Source organism: Sarcophilus harrisii, chromosome 2 (assembly GCF_902635505.1).
Source record: "Sarcophilus harrisii chromosome 2, mSarHar1.11, whole genome shotgun sequence".
Taxonomy (NCBI): domain Eukaryota; kingdom Metazoa; phylum Chordata; class Mammalia; order Dasyuromorphia; family Dasyuridae; genus Sarcophilus; species Sarcophilus harrisii.
Window position 1 is genome coordinate 611,715,963 of NC_045427.1, and position 24,098 is coordinate 611,740,060.

The following is a 24,098-nucleotide window of genomic DNA, read 5'->3' on the forward strand; positions in this document are numbered from 1 at the left end:
CTATACTAGACATAGACCTCCTGCCCAGGGTCAGGGCCACCGGGCAAGGACTGAACATTATTACTCTATAATGGGTTAGAGGCCGGCTGTATCTCAAATCTCTCTTTTGCTTCCTGCTTACCTGGTCCCCTTTGATGCTACAAGCCAGAAACAAAGGTCAGGATGGAGCCCTCAGGGCTACTACTTAGAAATCCTGGAGCTTCCCAGATATCATGGTATTCAACTACAAAGAAGTCTGAATCATCACAAGAACCTTTGAACCAGATTTTAGATTAATCTAGCTCATCAAACCCAAATCTCCCAATAGTCTGTCTTTCCTTTTTTTGCCCTAAACACTCTTTCAAAAACAATTAAGTCCTCATAAGCATTGCCAATTCTTATTGAGCTTGAATCAGTCTAAAATTTAACCCTTCATGGTAGAGTAAGCACCAAACTATTGTGCTGGAAACAGATGTTCTACCCAAATGACATAATCAAAAGACATCACCCTCACGTATTAGCATACTGTTTAATATTCACCACAACCTGTTTTAAAGAACAACAATGTGTTAACATTTAAGCCTGGAGGGATCTGAATACACTATATACTGTATTTGATGCAGCTTGTTTATGCAACATTCTGACAGATACAATTAATCTCGTGAAAATGACCTGGGTAGAGCATAATAGCAAATTATCTTTAAAGTCATACCACACATTTTCCCTGCAATAATAAGCACCTCATAAAATCCAGAACGACACAAGTGCATGGTGAGAACATTAAAAGTTACTTAAAAGAAGAAATTGAAATTCATTAAATTCATAAATCTTAGAATGCAATAGAGATGAGGGTTAAAGAAAACATTTAAATTCCAAATAAGTATAAAATAAATGATTCTGTACCTCCAACAAAGGCATCTCCAGCTCCATTGGTGTCAACTATTTCACTCTGGTTTTGATCCAGGACAGGGAAAGCAATGACTTCATTTGCTGCAAAGGAGCCAAAGAAAAGCAGGTGAATTCTACATGTGACACAACCCACAAAACTGGCCAGTGGAGTCAGAGCTCCTCTCTCGCACTAGGAACAGCCAGACCAAGAGCAGCCTATAAGCATTGCTCTTTTGCAGATCAAATGCCAATTCAATGTAATGCACCGATTATTTCTAAAGGCACTGTGCTAGGAGCTAAGATACACAGAAAAATCAAGGATCTGACATTTTCTTGGGGGAGGGGGGCAACAAGAGGGAACAGCACATAAATAAGTCAGTACAAAGCATACAAAAAGAAATACGAAATATTTTGGCCAGAAGCACTGCCAACTGAGTCAGGAGTGGGGTGGCGATCAGAATAGACGTCATTTGAAAGGTGGTTCTTAACTTGAGACTTTAGGTAGTTAGGGATTATAAGAAGTAGAAGTGAGTAGAAAAAGCATTCCAGGTGTGGAAAATGTGGAGATGTGAGATGTAATATCACTTAGAGAATAACAAGGAGATCCCTTTGTATCTGGAGGACAAGATGGGAAGAACCTTTAGAGGTCTGAGCTATATTCTGAAAAGTTTCTCACTGGTGAGGACATGAAAACTCATAGAACCTGGGCAGCGTCTCCAGCGTGGATATCCTGCCACCTGCCCTGAGCAGCCCCACTCCTCCCCATCAGGAACGAGACCTTCTTGACGACCAGAACCATTTAAATCATTCCTTCCCTGCTCGCTTTTGGGACTGAGGCTGAGTGGTCTTGATGTGCAAGCGAGTGAAAACTCATTCTAAGCAGTTGTATCTTGCCAGATTTTACTTCAATTAATTAGTAATCAATCAACATTTATGTTAAGGACCTACTACATGCCAAACATACAAAGACAAATGGGACAAAATCTCTATCCTTATATCACATCATTCTAATGTAAGAGACCAAGGCTTCTACGTAACCTCGGAGGGAGAGGTACCAGCCCCTGAGGGACCAGAGAAAGGCCACATGGGGGAAGTGGCTTTTGAGTTGTGTGCTGAAGGAACCTAGATGTTCCCCACGAGGTCCCATAAAAGTCTACGTGTCAGGTGTGAGGAACACTAAGAGAACCGGACCAGTCTGCACTGCTGAGCAACAAAGGGGAGTTAGACTGAGAACGTAGGAGAGGGCCTGCATGAGCATGCATTTGGTCCTAAAAGTGACAGGGAGCCATTGGAATTTACACAAAAAAGGAGGTGAGGAGGTCAGCCTGAACTTGAGAATAATTTCTCTAGTGGCAGCAAAGATGGCAGATTAGAACAGGGAGAGACTTCAGATGGAGAGCAATCAGGAAGCTACTGAAATAGTTCAGACAAGAGACAGTGAGGGTCTGCCTGCCCCAAGGAAGTGGCTATGTCAGGTGAGAGATGTTTTGGAGGCAGATACAAGATCTGGCAACTTATTATTAGGGAAAAGTTGGAAGAGTGAAGGATGATTCCAAGTTTGTATACTCAAGTGAATGAAAGGTTACTGATGGCCTCAATAGAAAGAGGGAAGTCAGGAAAAAAGGATGAACACGACAGGGAAATATAGATACAAGATATCAAGGTATAGTTATCCAGTTCGTAAGTGGTAATGTGATAGGTGGAATTTAGAAAAGAGATGGCAGCAGGAATACAGAAGAGTATCATTTGCATAGAAATGATACTAAAAAGCATGAGAACTGATGTGTTCCCTGAAAGATAGAATACAGAGAAGGAAGAGATTCTAGAAAAGAGTCGGTACTCCTGTGCGGAAGATATAAGGCTGAGAAGGAATGGTTAAACCACAGAAAAACTGGGAGAAAATAGTCTTAAGAAAATTTGAGAGGAAAGGCTTGTCAACAGTGATAAAATCAGCAAAGAAGCTAAGAGTGAAAAAGTGAAAAAATGTCACTAGATTTAGCAATTATTAAACTTGGAAAAGTTCAACTTTAGTGATAAAGTTAGAAGGTAGATTAAAAAGGGCTGAGGGATGGTGGGAAAAAAATGAAAAAGGAAGGAGGCTAAGTGTAGATGGCTTATTCTAAGGGTTTGATTATGAAAGAGAAGGAAAACAACAGTCATTACTAGAAAATATGACACAATTTAGGGAAGATTTTTTTAAAGATGGGAGACATGTTTTTAAGTAGCAGAAGTGATACAGCCAATAGAAATCAAGAAATATGAGAGAGACAAAGGAAATCATATAATGGCAATTGACTAGAGAGGGATAGAGAGATTGAATACAATAAAGACATAGAAACAAAGGGGAAAATCATGTTTATATGGGTTCTTAGCCTGGTTGCTTACCTAATAATTACATCTCTAAGTTCAGGAAATAAAGTTAAAGTTAAAGCACTGGGAATCCAAAGCATACAATTAATAAGAGCAAAGTACTTTTCTGCAAGAAAATATAATCATAAAGAAAACAGAATTATAGGTCAGTCATAGTATTCTGTATCACTGATGAGAGCCTTAACTAGTTTATAGTTTGCAAAGAGATAAACATTATTCTTTCTTTCTTTTTTTTTTTTTTTAAAGTATTTGTCAACTGGAAAGGAAACGATACAACTGAATTCATTCTCAACCTTCTAGTTCCTTTAAGATGTGGTTAAAAACAAAAGTAACAGCAATGACCTTATAACCAAAGAGACTGCCCCAGGTATTTGGTTGTCTTTACTATAATATATATATTTTTTAATTTAATAGCGTTTTAGCATGGGTAACTTTACAGCATTAACAATTGCCAAACCTTTTGTTCCAATTTTTTACCTCTTACCCCCTCACCCCTTCCCCTAGATGGCAGGATGACCAGTAGATGTTAAATACATTAAAATATAAATTAGATACACAATAAGTATACATGACTAAAACATTATTTTGCTGTATAAAAAGAATCGGACTCTGAAATATTGTACAATTAGCTTGTGAAGGAAATCAAAAATGCAGGTGTGCATAAATATAGGGATTGGGAATTCAATGTAATGGTTTTTAGTCATCTCCCAGAGTTCTTTCTCTGGGCATAGCTGGTTCAGTTCATTACTGCTCCATTAGAAATGATTTGGTTGATTTCTTTGCTGAGGATGACCAGGTCCATCAGAACTGGTCATCATATAGTATTGTTGTTGAAGTATATAATGATCTCCTGGTCCTACTCATTTCACTCAGCATCAGTTCGTGTAAGTCTCTCCAGGCCTTTCTGAAATCATCCTTTTGGTCATTTCTTACAGAACAGTAATATTCCATAATATTCATATACCACAATTTATTCATCCATTCTCCAACTGATGGACATCCATTCAGTTTCCAGTTTCTAGCCACTACAAAAAGGGCTGCCACAAACATTCGTGCACATACAGGTCCCTTTCCCTTCTTTATAATCTCTTTGGGATATAAGCCCAGGTCTTTACTATAATCTAATGTAATATTCTTGACTTTGAATATTAGTCAGTAAAAGAGAGCTGATCATAAAGAAACTCCATATCGCCAAAGAACAAGACAGTAGGGTGTGGTATTGCTATATTCATAAATCTGGATCCAGCTCACCATTGTCCAGCTATGTCTAAGAACACAGATCTCAGGATGGCTGTGAATCTGAAGAAAACAGATTCTACCCTTTGCTATTTGCTCCTTATGGACTGTAAGTTGAGAGTATCACTGCCCTCAGGAAGAGACAAAATAAAGAAAGGGAATCAATGTTAGGGGTAAAAACTTTGATACTTGTGAAGGGTACCTTCTCCCCTCTGCCAGTTAGAAAACTGTCCTCACTTCAAAGCATAGCTCAAGGTCCTTCTCTTATGCAATACAAAGCCTTTCATGATCTTTCCAGTTGTTAGCACTTTTTCCCCATTGTATAATCATCCTTCAGCATCTAGAAGCCCTTTATATTTTGCCTTCTTCCATAAGAATGTAAGCTCCTTACGAGTAGGGACAATGTTTTATTAGTATCACCAATGCTTAGTAGAGTGCCTGACACTTTTAAATGCTTAATAAAGGAGTTATTTCTTATATTTACTTGATCCGTGTATTTGCTGTGTTTCCTAAGTAAACAGAGTAAGGTCTGGAAGGCAAGGGATATTTCATTTTTGTGTTCGTATTCCTAATTAGTAAAGAGTCTTGTCTATAGGGAAAGGGACTGGACTTATAATTTTATTGATACAGAGAATTACCTGGGAGAGAAACTTCCTCTATCAATTCAGGTTGGTACCTTTTCTACAATTTATAAGTCTGAGAGTTGTTCAGAGTACGAGGGGTGTTAAGTGATTTGTGGGTTTGGAACTCAAAAGGAAAGTGAAGGCTGGAATATAGATTTGAGCTTTGTTTGCCTAGAGAAGATAAAGAGAAGCCACAAGAGCTGATGTCAGAGAAGAGAAGCTCTAGGATAGTTAGTGGGTCAATAAGCACTTATTAACTACCTGCTGTGTGCCACCGATAGTGCCCACCAATAGGAGAAGGGGTTCAATGTGAGACACATTATGGAGGTAGACTCAACAAAATTTACCAACTGACTCAATATGTGGGGTGAATGGGGTGATAACTTGAAGGTGATTCCAAGATAGGGAATGACTGAAAGGATGATGGTATTCTGGAAAGAAGTTGGAACAGGGATGATCTTTTGGGAAATGGATATGGTGTGTACGACATCCCAATTCATCCTATATATGCCAGGTTAATATTTCTAAAGGACAACTTCCCTCATCTCTCTCCTGTCCCTTCTATTTCTTAGCTAGAATTCAAAACCCTCAATGATATGGCTGATATTTATCATTCCCTATTACTTTTGAGTATGAATCCTACCCTTAGGCCCCAACCTTTTAACATCTCTTGTGCCTGAAACGAGTTGTTGTTCTTTCATTTTAGTCTGCCGAAAGTCTACTCATTTTCCCTTGTCTAGTTCAAATGTCAGCATCCTCTCCATAGATGTGACCTTTATTTCCACCATCTGAATCCCCAAACTCCTTTGTCCTCTTCTTAGTTCATCACACTCTGCTCTGGATAACACCTATTTATGTATGTGTCCCTTGTCTCCTACTAGACTCCAGGTTCATAAGGGCTGCATTGTGCAGGATCCATCTTTTGAGTTTCTTCTAGAACAGCTGCTCATAATTATTAGGTGCTGTTAAGTGCTGGGGACATAGAGACTAAAAAAGACACAATTTCTCCCCACAGTAAGCTTATATTATTCATTTAAAAGATGTTCAGTGAATGGAATGTGAAGGGTGGAATAGGAAGAACAGAAAATGACTTCAAGGTTTTCACTGTAAGATGATGGCATTTCTTCCAAAAGAAAAAGATTCCAGCAGAGTTCTGAATAACATGTTTTTCCCTTTCCCAGTTCCAGATCTTTGAAAGTTACTCAAAGCTGAGATAATGGACTCCCCCTTCTTTTCCTTAAATGGGGAGAAGACTGGGTATAGAACACTGCATTTACTTTCAGACAGACTTGTTGGGTGTTACTTCATTTTGCTTTAATACAGGAGAAAGGTAAAATAGAAACTGAAAGAATCCACTGATCACCATCTGAAAGAGATCCTAAAATGAAAATTCCCAGGAAGATCCTAGTTAAATTCCAGAACTCCCAAGTCAAGGAGCTTGGAGCTCCTTGCACTTAAGCGTCCAGAAAGAAACAATTCAAGAACAGTTGAGCCATAGGCAGGATCACACAAAATTTAACAGCTTTTATATTAAAGGACTAGAGGGCTTACAATATGATATTTAAGAGAGCAATGGAGCTAGGATTATAACCAAAAATCACCTACTCAACAAAACTGAGTAGAATCCTTCAGGTGAAAAAGTAGAAATTGAATGAAATAGAAGATTTTTAAATACAGGACTCAGGAGAAGCATAAGAAGATAATCAGGAAAGTGTTATCATGATACTTCATAAAGTTTATCTGTTTACATTCCTACATTGGAGAATGATATTTGTAACTCATTAGAACTTTCTCATTATTATGGCAGTTAGAAGTATATACAGACAGAGGGCACAGGTGTTAGTTGAATATGAAAGCATAATATCTAATAAAAAAATAAAAAGAAATTATGGGGTAAGAGAGGGATGTACTAGGGAGAAAGGGAAAGAGAGAAGTACAATGGTATAAATTAATCTGCCATAAAGAGGCAAGAAAAAGCTTTTACAGTGGAGGGACAGAGTCGGGAGGAGAGGGTGAATGAGTGAACCTTACTCTCATCAGAACTGGCTTGAAGAGGAAATAACATACACACTCAATACAGGTAGTGAAATTTATTTTATCCTGTAGGAAATTAGGAGAATGGGAAATGGGAAAGGGTGATAAAAGAGATGGCATTTGGGGAAAGGGAGTGGTCAGTAGCAAAACACTTTTGAGGAGGGACAGGGTGAAAGGGGAGAGAGAATAGAAAAAATGGGGGAAATAATAGCAATAGTAATTGTAAAAAGAATTTTGAAGCAAGCTTCTCTGATATGTAGAGCTTTTCTCAAATATAGAGAGAACAGAATCAAATTTATAATAAGAGCCATGCCCCAATTGATAAATAAATAATTAAAAGATTTGCCCAAAGGACTATAAATTCAAAAATATCCTTTGGCCTAATGATACCACTACTAAGCATGATTCCCAAAAGAGATTTTTTAAAAAAGGAAAAGGACCTATATGTACAAAAATATTTATAGCAGCTCTCTTCTCAGGGCAAAAAACTGGAAGTTAAGGGGGATGCCTGTCAGCTGGGGAATAGCTGACTAAACTGTGGTATGTGATTATTATTATTATTTATTATAATAACTTTTTATCGATAGAACCCATGCCAGAGTAATTTTTTACAACATTATCCCTTGCACTCACTTCTGTTCCGATTTTTCTCCTCTCCCTCGACCCCCTCCCCTAGATGGCAAGCAGTCCTATATATGTTGAATATGTCGCAGTAATTCTAGATACAATATATGTGTGCAGAACCAAACAGTTCTCTTGTTGCACAGGAAAAATTGGATTCAGAAGGTAGAAATAATGTGGTATGTGATTATGATAGAATAGTATTGTTTCATGAGAAATGATGAGCAGGATGTTCTCAGAAAAAACCTGGAAAGTTCTTCATGAACTCAAGCAAAGTGAAAAGATACAAAGTTCTAAGATGATGAGCTGGTGTTCTCATCAGTACAATGATCCATGACTACTGTGAATAACTTACTTATGATGAAAAATCCTGTCCATACCAGAAAAGAATCGATTGTGTCAGAATACAGATTAAAGCATAAAATAATACAAAAAATGCAGGAGAAAGCTCCTTGTTTGGGTTAGTCATGTATGCTATACCGCAAAATCGGTATAAGGTGAAAAAAACCCAAAAAGATTATCAGTGAATAAGACATTAATTTAAAAATTAAAATATATATATATATATATATAAATGTATTAAAAATCTGACCACTATCATACCCTCAAAAATATTACACTTATTATAGCAGAATTATGATATTGTGACTAATTTCAATTTAAATCTCCTCTCCAAAGGGGATTTCAGTTGGATGCTGTCTTTACAAGACAGCTCAAAACCACCTACTCCCTTGACCTCTAATGTTTACCACAAATCCTGATTGTTTAAGGGCTTTGAAAAGCAGTGAAATCCTAGCTGAAGTCTCCTACCCTGGAGAAGTAAATGTTGCTTTAAGTGGTTTGTGTATGGTACAGTGCCAGTAATACGAATCTCTCACACCCAATCCTAAAAACCAATGGAGCAAGTAGGCCAAGGGTCCTGGTTGTCATTGACCTTGCAGTTTCAAAGCCAGCTGGAATTTTATTTATCATTCTGAAAGCTTATGCAAGAATGAATCATTATGCAAGTATTTGAAAAATCAGACAGCAGCTCTTTTGGGCAGGAAATCCACTGTGCTGCTATTTTTAGATAACAAATATTTTCAAAGTGAAGAAATTCCAACCTAGTACACTCCTCCATGAAAACATTTCTAGATGCAATTGTACTAAACATCATATACATTCTGAAAAATATAAAGGAAATGTGATTTCCTAGGGACCTTCTAGCAGGACAGCTGGGACTCTAAAGTTGCTGAACAATCCCTTCTGAACTCTGGACCCATCGTAAACCCCAGAAGGACATGGCTGCCAGTTGAACCCACTGATGGAGGTGGGGTTCATTCTTCATGCCTTGGAAACCAGAGATGTGGGTGCCAGTCCTGGGAACAATCTAAATGACTCTGGATGGACCCTTGGCTTCTCTGGACCTCAGTTTCTTCTAAAAAAGGGGTTGAAGAAATCTTTGAAGTCCCAAGTCTCATTTCCTTTGATTTGATGAGAAAAAAGTAGATGTCACATAGTTCTCACCACTATTTGCCTGTGAGAGAAATTAAGTGACAAAGCTAAATAATGGCACCCAAATAGTAAATGGTGGAGAAAGAGTATCAGTTCCAACTTCAAGAACTGGAAGATGAGCAGATGGATTATTACTAATTTTTCTCCTCCACTCTGCATCTCTCGGCATCATAGCCACTCCCTAATGATTAACTTGGTCCCACTGAACCTTCCCCTCTAAGATATCATTTGTCACAAAGAAGGACACACTGGCCATCTCTGAGAAGACAAGCTCCAGTTAGCTTTCCTCAGTTAAGAGGTGGGAGACATTCTTTATCATTAGTCCTCTGAGGTCAGAGGTCAGCGATCAGACTCCTGACATCTGTCAGTGTTTTCATTTTTACGCATGGGAAGGGTCTCATTTTAAAAAGGTAAATCTCTCTTTTGCTATTTTTAAAATCATGGGTATTTAAAAATCCATTTTTGGTATGCAGCTTTTAATGAGAAGAAGGGTGAGATGGGAGAGGAAAAGCTTGGAAACAACAATAGTTCTTACAATGACCTTTTAGGAGCACTGTGAGAAGTAACTTTCCAATTCAGAATGTGCCTTCCCTGGGGTCACTTAGTGCAAAGCAAAGATTTAATCTCTGGTCAAAGTAAGAAGCCCTTTTCTCTAAAGCCCCAATGTGAAAAATGCCTTCTTATATGCTGGCCCTTAAAACTGGAATTATGGCAAGTAGGTAGCTAGAGGACCAGGGACCTTGGAAAGTGAGGAAAGGGATCTGGCCACCCTGCTGTTGAAGGCCGGAGACTCAATTATCTTGATTGGGCTGGGAGTGGAGGGGCTAGCCACTCACAGTGACAATCCCGCTGCTGCCCCAGAAGCTCCCCAGAGTCCCGCTGACATGGCACTGCCCCGAGTACGACTGCAGCCCAGGATTCCTAAGCTCCTGTTCCAGCAGCCACAGCTTCCTTAGAGGCAAAGATTATGGGCCACCTTCACGATCACGCCCAGCAGTCTCCTCTCCAAAGGGGCATCTTCATTTGATGGCCACAAAGAAGCTTCACTAGTTGAGTTCTCCAATTCCCAATCTTCAGTGGGGACCCTTCCCCTTATTACCACCAGCCCATCATTATGTATAGCCTCCTTTTCTCTTCCTCTACATTGCTGTTTTGTTAAATGATCCCTCACTTGAACATGACCGTTTTCATTCATGATGAACAGCTCTGGGTTTCACAATGGACACAAAGTTCTCATTTGTACTCAAAGATGCTGCCGCTGATATTGCTTCCAGTGCCGGACTTGCTGCTATTAAACGGCATTGCTACTTGAGCTGCTGATAGTGGGGATGGTAAATGAGTTAGAACTGGTATTGAAAAAAGGGCCATTAGACACCAGGGGGCTAACACAGCTCCTTCTTTATGGAGCGGATGGGACCTTAGAGCAAGAAGGCTTTGCCGTAAATTCTCATCTGTTTGGTATGCTTGCATGGTTGTAAAACTTTGCCCTCAACTTGCTGAAAGCTCGACTGATATTTAGTGCAACTGGTTTCGTCTGGAGGCAGAATGCTTCCAGGAGGTGAGGCCTTACAATAACCCTGGCAGAAATGTAATATTTCTTTTTGTTCTGTATTATGCAATGAAATGAAAGTTCTCTAACCAAAAGAGCCAATTTCATCAGGCTCCTTGATATAATCAAACACTGATGGTAGTTATGAGTACTATAGATTGTCCAATAAACTAAATTGGATTCACAGACTACTTGTCTACTTGGAGTACAGTAATAAACACCAGCAAACCACCATTACATCCAATTAGGCTGCGTACTTGCCTTTACTGGGTCATTTACCAATCTCTCTCGCTCTTAAAAGTAGATTAAATGTGTAAACTTACAGTTAATTACCTGTAACAAAACTCTTAAGTACAACACTTCATGTTGCTTTTAAAGCTTGGTTATACTCTTCAGCACACTTTGTAAATAGAGTCAAGTCTCAGAATCAGGTTAAAAAAGAAACTTAGAAATTAATAGTTTAAGGATTACCCAGAGCTGAGATGGGTACTTTGAAGCTAGGTCCTAATGGGATTTATCTAAGGTTTGGTAAACCCCTTGAATAATCAAATACCTCAAGAGAGGGATTTAACTCTTACCAAGCCATAGCAGCTGGCATACCTGGTGGGAGAAAAGCTTAGAAGGCCTATTTCACAACTTGTTTTTGATAAGACAAAGGGGATCTGAGTGTACTTCGGCATGTGGCCTAAAAAGTATTCTATGGAGGCAACCAAAGCCTCCAGCAAAAGCTGTTGCTTCATTTTTCCTTTCTTTCTCAATGTTCTTACCTACTGAGTAAGCTGGGTTGGGGAAGGAAAAAGGTTTTGGGTGTAGGAAACTGTTATGGGAGTCATATATTTTGTGGAAGAGGAAAACTCCTATTGGAATCCATTAAAATGCATCTCTTGGAGTTTTCTTTCTTTTGCCCATTATTTTTGAACTACTATGCTAATCTGCTACCAATACAATCACAAATGAGAAGCTCTTGGTCCCAGATTTCTCAAGGAAGGAACCTTCTTTTTCCCCCATTACAGACCTCAATCAAGACCCACCAGTTGCAAGACACAGTCAGATTAGTATAGGAATCGGCACTAGCCCGAGCAAAGCCCAAATAGAGCCCCAGACAGCTCTGACCTCTCCTTTTGGTCATCAAATGACATGATATTACAGTGGTTGACTATATAACTACATATATATTTTCAAAGGCATCTCTATTAGTTCAAGTACTGAATTCTAGTTCTCTGTCTTCCCCAGTGACTACAATGAAGAATTCCAGCAGCTTGCTAGGGAACAGATCTACTCTGCCCCTTGTCACTTACAGATAAAACTTTAATAATACTTGGCATTCACACAGTGCCTTTCATCTCAGTATTGCAGAAAGGCCAAGGTCAAGCACATTGAAAGCATCTGAAAAGAATATCTAAGATGAACCACATACCCCAGAGAATGTTGTTCTTACAAGTCATAAATATAAGCAGATAAAAGATTCAAGCAGTGATTTGGGGACCTTTAAGGAACCCCTAGACCTAAAAGGGATCCTCTCTTGTCCTAAGGGCTGGCGTCATTTTGTTTGTATGGCCACAAACCTACAAATAATAATCTAGGTAGTTTGAGGCCCAATATCCAGGTTTTTTTTATGCTGGATTGGTCCAGGAATCCTTTACAAGAGGATGAAACATCAGAAAATAATTATGCTTCACACCTAATCTGGAGGATAAGCTAGAGGAGCAGAAAAGAAATCACAAAGCTTGGATTTACAGACTGCTAAGAAAAGGAAATTCATATGACTTTATTAAAGAACTGTGTGTGTGAGACAGACAGACACAGAGACAGAGAGTGAGAGATAAGAGAAAGAGAGGGAAACAGAGAGAAAGAGACAGAAATGGGTGGGGGGGAGGGAAGGAAAGAGGAAGATAAATGGACAGAAGAGACAGACAGACTGAAAAAGACACCGAGACACCCATCTACACAAGTCAGAGGCTTTACATGTCCAATTGCAGTACATTTCAGCAGACAAGTCTCTCGGAGCTGAGAGGAGCCTCATTATCGGTGTCCTGGGATGGCTCCTCTGGGGCCCTCGCCTCTATGCCAGGAACGTCAGGGAAAGACTCTGCTCTGAGTCATCGTGCCCACCAGAGCCGGGAGGGAGCATTCAGAAGCAGGGTTAGGCCTGAATCAAAGGAGAAGGAGCAGTGAACCAAATAACCCTGAAAGCCAAACATGGTTAGGACTTATGGGCAACAGAAGGGAATTTCATCGATGTGGCTGGAAAAATGGGATTTCTTTGTGACAATAATTATACAATCAGAATGGGAGGAAGGGATGGGAGAAGAACTGGTTGTGCCGAGCAATCAACTTCTAGGGTTGTGAAAACGTTTCTTCAGTGGAGAGAAATTCCAAAATGCAGTTGTGCTTGACCTTTAGGGAAGTTGATAAATTGTTTTCAAAAATGTAAACTTGTAAATCAAATTGGGGGTAAACTATTTGTTTTAGAATTCTCTATGTTCCAGAAGATTACTGCCAAGACTAGTTCCCTAGTCTTCTTTTAAATAGCAAGCCACCTTGATACATTAAAGGTATTGACTCATAAAAATCTGATTTATCATTTTTTTCAGATGGCCTGTCCTTATTTCTGCCATGTCTTATCTACTTTGTCTTAAGGTGTCTAGTTCAGAGACACATTCAAAGGCAGGGAGAAAGGCTCCCAAACAGGAGAAATGACATATATTTTAAAAGGACATGCTGTTGTTATTTAACTTACCATTTGAAAATCCGGGTGCAACCAAGGCAGAAGCTAGGCCAATGCTTGGCACAGGGACTGGCATAGAGTAAGAATTTAAAACATTTTATTCACTGCTTTGCTTACTTGAGTGAAATGAAGAAAAATATAAGAGTATATTGCACATACTGTTGGGCTTATTTTTTTAGGAAAAGATGTTCTCTGAGTAGAGAGAGGGAGAAGGATTTAGGGGGAAATTAGGATGACATAAAGCCCAAAGCTTTCAATAAAAAATTGGGGCAGATAGGTGGCACAATAGAACCCTAGGTCTGGCGTTAGCAAGACAACTTCAGATCTGGCCTTGGATACTATGTGACCCTGGGGAAGTCAGTTAACTCTGTCCCATCAGTAAAATGAGCTGGAGAAAGAAATGGCAAACTCCAGGATCTTTGCCAAGAAAACCCCAAATGGAGTCATGCAGGGTCAGATATGACTCAACAACACAAAAACAACAAACAATGGTTCTTTATTACTTAAGCAAGAAGATTAAAGAGCCTTCATTTTGCCTAGAATGGTCATATGGTTCTGGGCAGCTTTGGGGATACATATCTTTCTCTGGTAAGTCTGTGAGGGAGAAAGTTGCTTTTTTTGGAATATGAATTTAGAAAGTATTCTTCAAGGCTCTCTTTGATAGTGTCTAACCAATCATGATACCCAGAGGATTACCCATCTCTTAAAAGAGAAGATGTAAACTGAGACATAGATTTTTGGATGTGGCCAATGAGAGAATTTGTTTGGCTTGACTATTCTTATTTGTTATAAGGGTTCTGTTTTTCTTTTTTCCCTTTTCAAATGGGGGGAGGGGGGAGAGCAGAGGTGAGAAGTAGAAAATCCATGTTAATTGAAAAACAAGATAAAGTAAGAAAAATAAAAAGAAGAAAGAAAAAAAGAGAAAAAAGATAAAGATAATATCTAGCACTACTCTGTTAGGTACCCAAGACACGTTTGATAACTATTGTTTTAATTTACTTATCAATTCATTTATTTGTCCACTTTACATTTTTGCTACCTTTGTAAATAACGAATGATGATCAGGAAAAGAAGGGAAGGGACTATGCCCTAGTGAGCAACTTCACATTTGTGAGCATAGGAGGACTCTCCACCTTCCATGAGGGTGCCCGCTGTTCTTATACACTCAGTGGCCTTGGCTTTTAAGCAAAAACCAAATATTGGTAGGTAGAGTTGGGGAATAACTTTGTGCGCCATGGTACAAGCAAGTCCAAGGAGTTCTAAGTCCTCCAGGTGGCCTACAGCACATGACCATGAGATGACTTCATCTATGACATTCTTATTGCTCAGAAGTGATTCTGAATATTAGAGACTTTTATGCTGAGGATTTACAAGAATAAGCAAGTGGTTAACTTTCTGGTATGGAAAGGAGGACAATTTTGGTTTAATAACAACCTATTGATTGATTTAAAGGATGATTCAGCTATTTCTAAACTAGCTATCAAGCAAACTTTTAGAAGTTTTTGTTTCCTCCTGTATCCTGTCCCAAAACCTGCTTTTTGTTTGATCAATACTAAACTGTAAATTTATACACAATTAAAAATAGCAAGATGGCTTAGCAAGTGTATTTTTTGAAGAGCACATTAGATTTTATAGAGCAGAAAGTAGAAAGGCAATATGAGCCAAGATTGGTGGTAACCTCAAGATTAGGAAGCTTTTCCTAGATTAGTTACTGATTGTCCTTTAATAATTAATTATACAAACCTATGATCCTTTTAGGATGACCTAATTAGTATAAAATGATTTTGCTTAATTACAGTTGTAAATTAAGTGCACAGAGTTTACCGTTCCAAAATAATTACATATGCCTTATAATGTAAATTATGGTACATTAATTTGTGGATTATTGATTACTCCCTAAATGAGATCATGACTTGTTAAGATAGTTGTTAGAATCACAGTTCTGACAAGCAGATCCCAACAAAGACAGCTGCATCACATGTTTGCATATATAGCCCTTAAAAGATGCAGATAGATGTGTGTAGGTCACTGTCATTTATAGGTAAGCCGTAGTCTAAAAAAATTGGTCATCTTATGCAACCACAATTACACAGGCAAGGGGCCTAAACTTAAAGAGCCAAATCACTCCAAGACGTCTTGCTCCTCACTGCTAGAATCGTTAAGTTTACAGTAGAGGCTGTCATCCTAATTACTCTTCTTTTTTTCTCATGCTAGGAACTAACTATATCTTACATTTAACATTTAACATAATGCTTTTAATAATCCATTTCTTAGCATCGCCCAAATGGAGAAAATCAAAGTTTAACCATCATATTAAGAAAACTCAAGCTGTGCCCACTATGTCAAAGAAACACAATAAAAAGGAAGGACTCTGTAGCATCTTCCTCCAGTTTGGGGATACTTCTTTGCTGCAGCTGCTAGTAATTTATTAGGAAAAGTCAGGGAAGTGAAGCAAAATTTGCTGTTGAAGCATAAATAGAAAATTATTAAATGCATAAATACAGATGTCTTGAACCTGTGTTGGAGGAAAGGGGGAAAAGCTGTCTACCTTGAAGTTGAAAAAAAAAAAGGGGGGGGTGATATGACTGTCAATCAATGGGGAAGAAGCCATCCAATGAAAATGGGGTTCATTCACTCTCTAAGTTAAAATAAAACTTTTCAAAGAAACTGTAACCACAGACTGAAATATTTCAAGTGCAATTTTATGAATAAGGCTAACAATTTCCTTAAATGTAAACCAGATTCAAATAAAAATGTAAGCTTGCCATATGCAGCGTTCAGACAACTCTCCTGCCCCACTTCCTTGGTTTTTTTCTCTTTTTTTTCCCTCTCTTTGCCGTTAGACGACTCTGACCCCAACCCCAGTCACTGAGATAGCTTCTGTACAGTTTCCCAGCAGCCTCCAGGATGTTTCTGCTTGCTCTCTCCCTCCTCAGAAGCAGGGAGCCGGCCCCTAACTGCTCCACGTCCTGCTGCAACGGGGGCCGAGGCTTTGTCAGGTCTCAGCTAGGAGTGGAGGTCTTGGGCTTCATCTCTGAGACTGATAACTTCATCGTGTCTCCCTCAGTATTTTCAATCTTGCCTTTGAGAGTGACCCTTTCTGTGGCTCCTTCTGGTTCCTACGGCTAACTGCCAGAGGTGTAAAGATGTGCGTGGAGACTGGGAGCAGGTGGCCACAAAGATAGCCTCCTTGTACTTCAGTCCGGCTCTGGCCAGGGCAAACACTGTTTACCTTGTGATTTATTTAGAGGAATATAAACTACTCTTTTTGTGTACGATGGGGCCACACCTGGCCCTCTCTCTTGATTTCTTTTCGTCTTTTACTAAGAGCCTAGAGAAAAGTCAAAAGTAATTTCTGTTCTGCCTATTCCTGTATTAAGCACTTGTTCTTTAGAGTGACAGAAGAATTATCAAATGTCACTGTTTGAAGACACTGAGTATCTGCATCATGCATCATTAGGGGCTTGTGTTATGAGACTAGAATCAGATGCTTGAGATCAGATTAAAATTCAGATCTCTGTAATAACAGATAATATGCATTGAGTATTATAATCTAGCCAACTATAATTATACAATTATTGATGAAGCCACTGTTGATAAACAATAACATGCTTTAGGATATTAATATTTTACAACTAAATGAAGAAAGCTGTTTATTGCCTTCCTCTCCATCCTCTGTTAATAAGATCGACATTGCAGATGTTCATGTAAGCTGTATTGATGTTTAATGGTGCATGATACTCTAGGTGGTTCCCATAACCTTGCTTTGTCTACTATGAGCTGATTCAATTGATATGATAATAGAGAAAAGAGCTGGGCTGGACAGGCCCAATTTGCATAGCCTTTAAATTTGCCATTATTAGATAGCCAACTGCTCCTAAAAATTCTTTTTCAGTTGTCACTGACGACAAAGTATGACATGAACAGTATAGCAAAATAGTCACCCAGGTGGGGGCATCACTTCTTTGAAGCTTTTGTCCGGCTACTCATCAGTATGCTTCTTAAGGCAACAACCAGGAGTTTTATGAATCCTTCTGTGATCACTTGCTATCTACCAAAGGACCAAGTGGATAGATAACATGCTAAGGACCCGGGAAGGGGGGGAGGCCCTTGGAGAGTTTTTGTGGTACAAAGAAAATGATGATGGAAAAACTAAAACTTTTATTTCAACTTCCCTTTTTAAGAAAAGAATACTGAACCAACAAACTATAGTAATTTCAGAGATTTATAGAATTTTTTTTACTTAGGGTTTTAAGAACATTTTATGAAAAAGTTCAACAAAACCATCTAATATAGTGAACACAACTGACAATCTATGTACTTATCTTTTGTGGGCATATTTTTAAGAAGACATAAAATATTTTTTTTTAGGAAGAATTAATTTTTTTCTCTTCCTTGATGAATGATCATGTTCAATTTAATGAGATAATAAAATTTAAGACTCTAAAGTAGATTATATTATAAATTATCTTTATAAGATTCATTCAATAAAAATAGGAAAATCAATCTGGGAAATGTTGTTGTAAAGCTTTGTAAAAGCTGCTTCTGTTAAAGGTAATTAAGGGAGAATAAATTCTAATTTATGTAAAAAATACTCAAATGAGCAGACCTCTATGATGGTCACTAGTTTAAATTTAACTCTATTAAAAGCAAACTTCTCTGTGACATCTAGGTTAGAAAACTTGAGTTTGGAATACATAAAGAAATCTAGAAAGACATCAGCTGACTTGAAATGGGCATAATTGAAATTAAAATTCAAAAGAAGGAAGAAGGGAGAATGATTTGCTTCTTTTAATTGTTTTACTAGGTGGTTTAAAGGCATTTTGAGGGATCTTTTTTAACGTTTGTGGGAAATTATAATGAACTGAACTCAAAATGCTGTTACTTATCTGACTGTTTTTGGTTCACAGCTCATGATATGTCTGAATTTGTAAATATGATTAACATTTCATTTTGGTTCTATCCTAGTAAACCTTGAAACTTTAAGGATTTATGATTTTATTAGAGCAGGGATAGTTAATGATCTATTCCTGTACTGACATAGACTGGAATCTCCTTTATAAGATTTATTTAACTTTCTTTACAAGTTACTGAGGATTGAAAACAAAAAAAACATACCCAGGTAGTCAACTTTCTGGTGATAAGAATCCCAAGAACTGGCCTGGAAAGGTAAGCTCAAATATATCAGCCATTACTTTGAAGACTTTCCAGCTTGGGCAGACTTGCCAAGGAGTGAGTTCTGATGGAATGGTCTTTGAGAAAACATTCTAAGCTATCCTAATGCCTTGGAGCATCGAACTAGTTGGATAAGAGAAAATAGAGAACTTTTAGAGGAAAATAGACTTATGAACAATCTGCACAAAGATGAATTTGACACCTTTCCCTTCTATCCACTCCACTGCCAAATGAATGACCAGATGAAGGTCAAAATGAGTAGATGTAACAGAAGGTAAAAAGGTACAATTAGGTGGTGCCTGGAGTCAAGAAAAGCAGAGTTCAAATCTTCCCTCAGGTGCTTCCTACTGGAACCCTTTTGGAGACTCAGTTTTTTCTTCATCAATGAAAGTGTTAGACTGGAAGGTCCCAAAGGACCCTCTAGCTCTAGCTTTCTATGTTCCTATGACAAACAGGAGGAAGGCTGATGCTACATGAGATCTTGGAGCAAATGTGTGCACTTGACCAGAGTGGAGTCCAGCACTCCCTCGAGAAGTGATCTGGCATACTGCACAGTTTGCAATTACAATACCAGGAACATATGATAGATGAGCAAAGAGAAAAACAATCATTAAGGGAATAGAAAATCTGATTTATGAGTACTGAGGTCAAAAACTATGCTGCCTGGATAAGCAACATCTCAAGACCATTGAAATAACCATCCACAAGAGAAGCCCTAGGAGAAACAGGTTGGTTCTCTTGTCGAAGATTTGAAGAGATCTCAAGAAATAGAAGAATGATACCTGGTCTTATCAGTTCTGAAGATTATCAGGACTAATGGGTGAACTTTAGGGTTATACAGAGTGAATGTAAGTGGCATCCTGTTCTGGCCAGAAACTCTGAGAGTCTTCCCCTCCCAAAATGATATCTGAGTAGCTATCTGTTTACCTGTACAGACATATATCTTCAAACACAATCATATACCTACACACACATTTTTTTGACTAGATAAAAGAGGCCATTCTTTTACCTTAGTTCTTACTTAACCTTAATCACTGATTGTAACAACCAAAGCCTCCCCCCTGTCATATAGGACCATCTTCAGTTGTCCTGATTTGTACCTTGCCACTGGACCCAGATGGCTTTGGAGGGGGAAACTGAGGCAAGTGACCTTGCACAATCTTCCCTCCCTTAGATTCAATTCACTTGCATGTCATGGCATCACTTCTCTGATGTCATGTACTCCTTTGAGAACAAAGGACAAACAAGTACTAAGTATCACAACTTTCTTTAAAGACACATAAAACCTTAAAGTCAAATATGAATGTTTTGTGTGTTACCCACAGTAATCTTGTTCATCTGTACAATGCCTTTATAAGACTTGAAGAACAATTTGCTCTTCTTGGGAAGAGAATGGAGAAAAATGCAGTTATTGTAAAGCATATTGGCTAAGGAACTGATATGGAATGTGAATTCTTTCCTATAGATAAAAAGGAAATTTATAAATTTTTTTCAGACCATTTAATAAGGTGCTTTTCTCATAAAGTTGAACATGCCTCTCTGGCTTCAAAGGACTCACACAAATTCATATCAGGATCCATTTCATCCCTTGCCTCCAGCAGCCCTACTCTCATTCCATTGCTGGTAATTTGGGCACAAGCATTGTGAAAATTATTTTTTCTGACCTTCTCTGATGAAGCTGTGGATTGACAGTAAGCCATTATTGTTAATTTGACTAGTCTTTAACAATAAAAAGTTGAGTCTTACTACTTTGGAAATACGTCATAAACATATAAGAATTTGAAAACTTACCCCAGGCAAGACAAAATGTTGTTAAAATAACATTTCCTACAGGGTGAAATCTCTATTTAAAAAAAATAAAGAGGAAGAATTCTGGGGAAAAATTAATTGTCAAAAATATCATTATCAACTTAATTCAAAAAACGTTTATTAAGTGCGTGTCTATTATGTGGAAAGCACTGTACAAGAGACCAAATGGCACAACTGCCTGTTTCCATGAGCTTTCAGTCTATTGAAGAGAAGGAGACATGACATCTGTCCAAACTAGTACGGCACCAACAATGACCATAAATACAAGTAGAGTATGCAGAGGAGCAAGGGTAAGATGCAGATCATGGGCCCCTTAATAAAGTGCCACTGGCTCAAAACTCTTCTGTAGTCTCTCTTATTCTAAGGAGGACAATTTTAAATTCCACATGAGGGCAAAATCCTCTAGGAAAATGTGTGAGAGTGTACAGGGTGAGAAGAGTCAGAGAAGAATTTCATTAAGATGAGATGAAGGAATATATGGCAGGCATAAGGATGTGATGAGGAGATGAGCCAAGGCTATATGCAGAGAAGAGTTTTATACTCCATATATCACAGGCACTCAATGTTAGAGGTAAATTTCGTAAAGATTCAGCTTAGGCAGCTGTACTGTTCCCTAGATGGTAGTGTCCATATCAAATGACAATTTCTCCTGTAAACACTAATTGGCCTGGAAAGTTTATTTTATTTTTTACCCCCATTTTCTTCTTGTTTCATCTCTCTTGGAATTTCTGTATAAAAGGTTCCATGAAATATTCTCATGTTTTTTCCTTCTAACATGTCCAACCACAATCCCAACCCATAGATTTAATCACGAATAACCAGAGTTATAAATTCATACTCGTTTCCACCTTGGACAAGATGACATTATCAGAAAGCCATTAATGGTCTGAAACTAAAAGAAAAGCTCATTAATAAGAGCAAAAGTGTACAAAGGTAAAAAAAAAAAAAAAAAAAAAAAGGGAAGTTTTATTAAAAGTATTGATTATGACCTGGGGCACCAGAGACATTGATTTTCTTGCATCTTTCACAAGGAAAAAAAATGTTCAAACCAACATGGTATTGATTTATTGTGAAACCTACTCAATAGCCAGTTTAGGAGTTGCAAACCTCAAGAATCATCATTGTCTAGAATTAGCACTTATATAGACACAATTTTTATGTGAATATCTATAGATACAAATACATATGCACATGTTTATATGTATCTATATACAGACCCATAGATAAGATTCAATTAAGTCAGTTAATTTGATTAAGTCTGACCCAAGTCAACATGCACAATGAAATCTTAGCATTCAATAGCCGAGTCAGAGAATCTCACCATTGGAGAGAGCCCTTGGAGGTCACCTTCTTCTTTCTCTTAGTTAAAGCATGGATCAACCTCTACAAATGAAAGAATCTTGCATGATCCTGTGCACAGGCTGGTTTTCTTTTTTAATGAGATACAATATTGATGAGTATGTCTGTAATGTTTATTGAGGTCACTTTTGGTTCTGAATATCATAAAAGAGAAAAGAAGATCCCCTACTTAGGCATTTGTAGTTTCAAATTTATCTGTTGTGTTTTACTGGGTTAGATGAAGGATCCTTTGAAATTACAAAGGGAGTCTCTTTGGGCCTTTATCACCAGTAAGCCACAAAGGACCAGGATTGCCTTCTTGATTCAGAAAATCCCCGAGGAGTGCTTGGAGCACCTTTTATGGCAGGAGAGGCATTTCTACTGAGGATATGCTGTTGGGTATCAGAGAGGGCTAAAGAGCAATGTTGCAGACACAGCTCAGCAAACTCCTGATCTTAGCCTGAAGTTGATAACAAAGTGTGAACTTTGAGGATGTCAAGAGCCATGCATCTGGAGTCAAAGAAAGGGGGTGATCAGGTCTGGGTTCTCCCATTTCTGACCTCTGACTCTGGGTGAGTCACTTGTGCTGGAGGATGGGGAAAGTCCATGTTCTTGTACATGGGGGCAGGAAGCACCAAATATATCAAGAAAAGGTGGGGGGGCTGGGTTAATTTTAATCTCCATCTCTGATTTAGTAGATAGTTGGGGGTGGCAGGTGGAGGGTCTCCTTAGAGGAGTAGGGAGCAAGACAGAGAGGGACTTCCCACCAGCTGTGTTCCCCAGCAGCAGCTAGGACTGACATCTGTGCTATTGCTTGTGACCCAGGTGCTAGAGGGTCTTCAGGGAACTGATGTTCCATTCATCTGTGATTGGACTGGTCAGGAGTTCTTATTCATAGGGAGATACCCTAGGGAATTCTCATTGCTATGACTCCATTTCAAAGTGACAATTTCACTAATACAGGAGGGCTCCCTTTGACCAGCCTTAAGGAGATTTATTGACCCCTGACATATGGCACAGAAATAATTGGCTGGGAGGGCAGTCTGCCAAACTCTGCCATCAGCACAAAGCCTACGACTGCCCAAAATGAAATCAAATCTAAATCAACATATTTGCATCTCAGAAATGAGAATCAAAGACTTATGGATCTTGGAACCATAGGATTCCAAGATCACCTTGTCCAACCCTCCAGTTGGAAGTGATGTGAGTTGTTCAAAGTCACCAGTGTTAACTTTTAAGTGGCAGAGAAGGTAGTGTGGATTAATGGATTTGACCACAGACTAGAGGCTAAGGCCGGGAAGTCTTGCTCATATTCCAGATCCCCCTACTCTTAGGTAAGGTGATAAGATTAAGAGTGTTTCCAGGCTACACCATCTCTTTCTGTGTTAAGGATATCTGGAACAAACATGAATAGTGATAGTTAGACTCTAGCACATAATCAGCCACTCAGGCTTACCAAATCAATTGGCTTGTAGATCTCAGCTGCCACATCAGTGAGAAAGGAAAGGAACCAACTTTTGTGCCAAGTTCTGAAATCAGACAGCCAAGTTTGGTGTTGTTATCTAGAAATGGAATGAAGAGAGTCATTGAGAATAAATTCTGAATTCCACTTGGATCAGGATTCGGATACAGTTTTTTTGAATTTATGTGACTGTGAATTTATAATTATTATAACTAACAGTATGAATCCATCAGTTTCCTGATCATTGGGTATCACTGACTGAGGCTCCTGGTCTCTGTTTTTGCAAAGAGATGGAACTTTGGCCTGACCAAGTGGGAACTTTCTAGGAAAATTCCTGGACTTGAGATTCAGTAGAACAGCAGCAGCCTTGAGAGCCTTCTGGCGGATGCCAGTCCTGTGTGGAGACTGCCAGCCTTGTCATTCATTAACACATAATTATAGACTTTCGGCATTAGCTGATGCTTGGTGGTTCCCGAAACAACAGTATTTTAAAACAATTGAAAGAGAAATTAATTTAAATAATTAGAACAGGGCCTCTTGAGCGTTACACATGTGTGCAAGAATTTTTTCTTGCTGAGATCAGAAAAATCTTCATGCAGAGGACTTTTCTCTTCTTTCAGGGGACACCGATCTTGAGCCAGACTGTCTCAGGACTTAGAAATTAATGATTTTTTTTTTTTTTTTTTTTTTTTTTTTTTTTTTTTTGCTTTTAAGAGCCCATATTAAGGACTGGAATGTTTGGAAAACTCGTACCAGTCTAGAAAGACATTTCAAGTGGTTTTCTAGATGCTG

General features: G+C 38.5%; 1 protein-coding gene and 1 long non-coding RNA gene across 4 annotated transcripts in view; one reads left to right on the forward strand and one right to left on the reverse strand.

The window, feature by feature from the left end:
• Nucleotides 1-24,098, reverse strand: part of ADK (adenosine kinase) — a 618,595-nt gene that overhangs the window by 16,907 nt on the left and 577,590 nt on the right. For all 3 annotated transcript variants that reach the window (XM_031949472.1, XM_031949471.1, XM_031949473.1), the window contains one exon: nucleotides 883-969. In XM_031949472.1, the coding sequence (XP_031805332.1) occupies nucleotides 883-969 (87 nt within the window). The remainder of the gene's footprint in view (nucleotides 1-882; nucleotides 970-24,098) is intronic.
• LOC116421070 overlaps nucleotides 1-24,098 on the forward strand; it is a 77,297-nt gene that overhangs the window by 5,518 nt on the left and 47,681 nt on the right. Inside the window, exon 2 of the long non-coding RNA XR_004231392.1 lies at nucleotides 3,484-3,604. This is a non-coding gene — a long non-coding RNA (uncharacterized LOC116421070). The remainder of the gene's footprint in view (nucleotides 1-3,483; nucleotides 3,605-24,098) is intronic.